At 52.9% G+C, this 3,310-nt stretch overlaps 1 protein-coding gene across 1 annotated transcript; it reads left to right on the top strand.

Annotated features, from left to right (window-relative positions):
• The first annotated feature begins 564 nt into the window (after positions 1 to 564).
• Positions 565 to 1,497, top strand: LOC129347453 (cyclin-dependent kinase 2-like). Its single transcript, XM_055004827.1, has one exon. It carries the CDS (start codon positions 565 to 567, stop codon positions 1,495 to 1,497), a length of 933 nt encoding a protein of 310 aa, XP_054860802.1.
• Positions 1,498 to 3,310: the final 1,813 nt, after the last annotated feature.

Raw genomic sequence — 3,310 nt, 5'->3', positions numbered from 1 at the left:
TCGGACGTACGGGCCGCGGTCGGACGGACGGCCCGCGGTCGGAGAATGAGCTGGGCTCGGGAGGCCGCGGTCGGACGGACGGGCCGCGGTCGGACGGACGGCCCGCGGTCGGAGAATGAGCTGGGCTCGGGAGGCCGCGGTCGGACGGACGGGCCGCGGTCGTACGGACGGGCCGCGGTCGGAGAAATGAGCTGGGCTCGGGAGGCCGCGGTCGGACGGACGGGTCGTGGTCGGAGAAATGAGCTAGGTTTGAAAGGCCGTGGTTGGATATCCGAATAAACTGTCTTCATTTATCCGACCGAACTTTTTGTTATCCGATGTAACGCCCACCCGAGCGCTCCAAACCGCACCGTTCTTTCGCTGACCGAGCAAGGGTGAACGTCCCCTCCCGTACGCTTTGACTTCTTTCCGGGTCTCTCGTAGGGGCCAGAGGGTTTGTGAGTCGCAGTTTGGACGATTTAGCCGTGCTTAGATAAGGGCTACAAGACCTTCCGATAGGGACCTCGTCCGCTAAACACACGCCGCAGCTTGTCGGGCGACCGAAAGCGGAAGCCTTGCGGCGTAATGGAGAAGTACCTTAAAGTGTCCGTCGTAGGGCAAGGTACCTACGGAATCGTATACAAAGTCAAATGCAGGAGCACCGGAAAGGAGTTCGCCTTGAAGCGTTACAATTACGGAGTAGAGGACTCGACCGTGAGAGAGCTCTCCTGTCTCGCAGCACTCAAGGGTCACCCTTATGTGGTTTCTGTACACGACTGCTTCTTCGACGAAGGAAAGGTAGCCATGCTCCTGTCCTATGTACCTTACACCTTGAGTGGAATCATTCACAAGGGACACGGTCTGAAATCGTACCACGAGCCGGGTCGAGTGGAAAGGTCGATCCCCTTGAGTTTCGTTGCTCGTTTTTCTCGCCAAGTGGCTCACGCTCTGTCTTGCATGCACGAGATGAATATAGTGCACAGGGACTTGACACCTTTCAACGTGCTACTGACAGAAGATCTCACGGTCAAGGTGGCAGACATGGGCCTTTCGAGACAATGCTCGAAATGGATGAGTCCCACTGTAGTCACAGAGGCGTACAGGGCCCCGGAACTGTTTGATGAGTGTGGGAAATACCGCTTAGAGTACACTTGCGCTATAGACATGTGGAGCCTGGGGGTGATGATAGCAGAGGCGATGGAAGGGGAAGTGATATTCCGTCAGCGTCTAGACCGCCGCGAAAAGAGCACGTACCGGATCATCGCCGAGACTCTGGGTCCCAAAGACCGCTCCTGCGCATCGATTGCATCCTGGGGCCCTGACACCGTTATGCCCAATGCGATGAAGTGCGAACCCGTGAAAAGGATCGTTTTGAGACTGCTGGCTTTCTGTGACACTGAAAGACTTCTCGCTCATGAGCTGCTGAGGGACACAGAGTGGGCGAGTGTTTCTCATATGACCGAGGAAGACCTAGTCGTGGTCAGAGACCGGATTCGGAAAAGTGAAGTGAAAGAGTAGGCAGCGGAGAGGCAAATGAAACGGCAAAAAATAAAAATAAACACACAAACACCGGTCAACTTGTTCTTTTAAATGTACAAAATGTATTATGATCATTATGAATAAACGTTGTTTTTAAAAAAGTGATGAGATGAGTTTTTGTGTTTTGTGGGTTTTCATTTTTTTTAAGGTAGTATACTTGTAGGATATGCTATAGTTTTACATTTCTGTGCTTCATGACTATATTTTGAGCAATTGACCAATAAGAAAGAGCGCTGCTGTCATCAAACGCAAACCGTAAAAAGTGAAAAGGTGTCCTGCCTGTGAGTCAAGATCGGATGGTTGAATCACGTTACTGTTTGTGAATGAACAGGCTGGTAGACAGAGTAGGTGTGCAAGCTCATCTTTATTGTAATAGAAAACACAAAATACAGATGGGACCCTAGGGAAATTGCACGTGTACAAGTATTGTAACGGAAACCGGACTTTTTCGGCCACCGGGTCACATTGACCCAGAGGACAATGCGAGGGTAATGGAAACTCGCGGGTCCTACAAGAGAAGTCCAACACTGACATCTGCTGGCAGAAAGCTACGCAGCCTGCCCGAAACAAACTGTTTTGGTGCATGCCAGAGGTAGCGGTCTTCTTCTCCTGGCGGGACGTAGGTAGCGGTCTTCTTCTCCTGGCGGGACGTAGAAATCGATTTTTAAAACACCCCCCCCCACCCTTCTCACACTGTCCGTCCCTCAACGACGCTGCTGCTGCTGCTGCTGCTGCTGCTGCTGTAGCTGCTGCTGCTCACGCATTCGCTTCCACCAGCTCTCCTTACACGACAAGCCGATATCATCCCCTCTCCCAAAGGCTGGACGGAACCCGAAATCTGCGCGTGCGGAAGACTTTGCGTCGCTCTCATACCTTGTGTCGGCATTGCTACGGCTGCTCACGCGTTCCCTTGTCCTCCAAAGGCAGCGCAAAGGTTGTACGGTAAAACAAAGGCTGCTGCTGCTCACGCGTTCGCTTGTCCTCCAAAGGCAGCTCAAAGGTTGGACGGTAAAACAAAGGCTGCTGCTGCTCACGCGTTCGCTTGTCCTCCAAAGGCAGCTCAAAGGTTGGACGGTAAAACAAAGGCTGCTGCTGCTCACGCGTTCGCTTGTCCTCCAAAGGCAGCTCAAACGTTGTACGGTAAAACAAAGGCTGCTGCTGCTCACGCGTTCGCTCCTCCAAAGGCAGCTCAAACGTTGTACGGTAAAACAAAGGCTGCTGCTGCTCACGCGTTCGCTTGTCCTCCAAAGGCAGCTCAAACGTTGTACGGTAAAACAAAGGCTGCTGCTGCTCACGCGTTCGCTTGTCCTCCAAAGGCAGCTCAAACGTTGTACGGTAAAACAAAGGCTGCTGCTGCTCACGCATTCGCTTCCACAAGATCTCCGTGAAAAAAAAGCAGATTTCATCGTCTGTCAGTTCAAAGGTTGTACGGAAAAACCAAGGGTGTGCGCGCGGAAGACCTTGTGTCGGACGACGACGCTCCTCCTCGGTTTCCAGTATACGTTCGACTTTAGGATCCTGCTGCTGCTGCTGCTGCTGCTGCTGCCGCTGCTGCTGCTGCTGCTGCTCTCGCTTCCTGAACATCTCGTCCGAAGACAAGCCCGATTCACCCCTTCTCGATTCAAAGGTTGTACGGAAAAATGAAGGCTGTGCGCAGGAAAGACCTCGCGTCCCTCTCGCATCTTGTATCGGATGACGACACTCCTCCTCGGTTTCCGGTATAGGTTCGAGTTTAGGATCGAGTTGGGACCGAGTTCTTTCGGGACCGTCTTTCTGCGTAAGCTCAAACGGA

The sequence above is a fragment of the Amphiprion ocellaris genome, chromosome 18 (assembly GCF_022539595.1).
Source record: "Amphiprion ocellaris isolate individual 3 ecotype Okinawa chromosome 18, ASM2253959v1, whole genome shotgun sequence".
Lineage (NCBI taxonomy): Eukaryota > Metazoa > Chordata > Actinopteri > Pomacentridae > Amphiprion > Amphiprion ocellaris.
This window is presented reverse-complemented; position numbering and strand designations above follow the sequence as displayed.

Excerpts from the sequence above, each read along its gene's own strand:
- LOC129347453 (XM_055004827.1), top strand. The coding sequence starts at position 565 with ATGGAGAAGTACCTTAAAGTGTCCGTCGTAGGGCAAGGTACCTACGGA.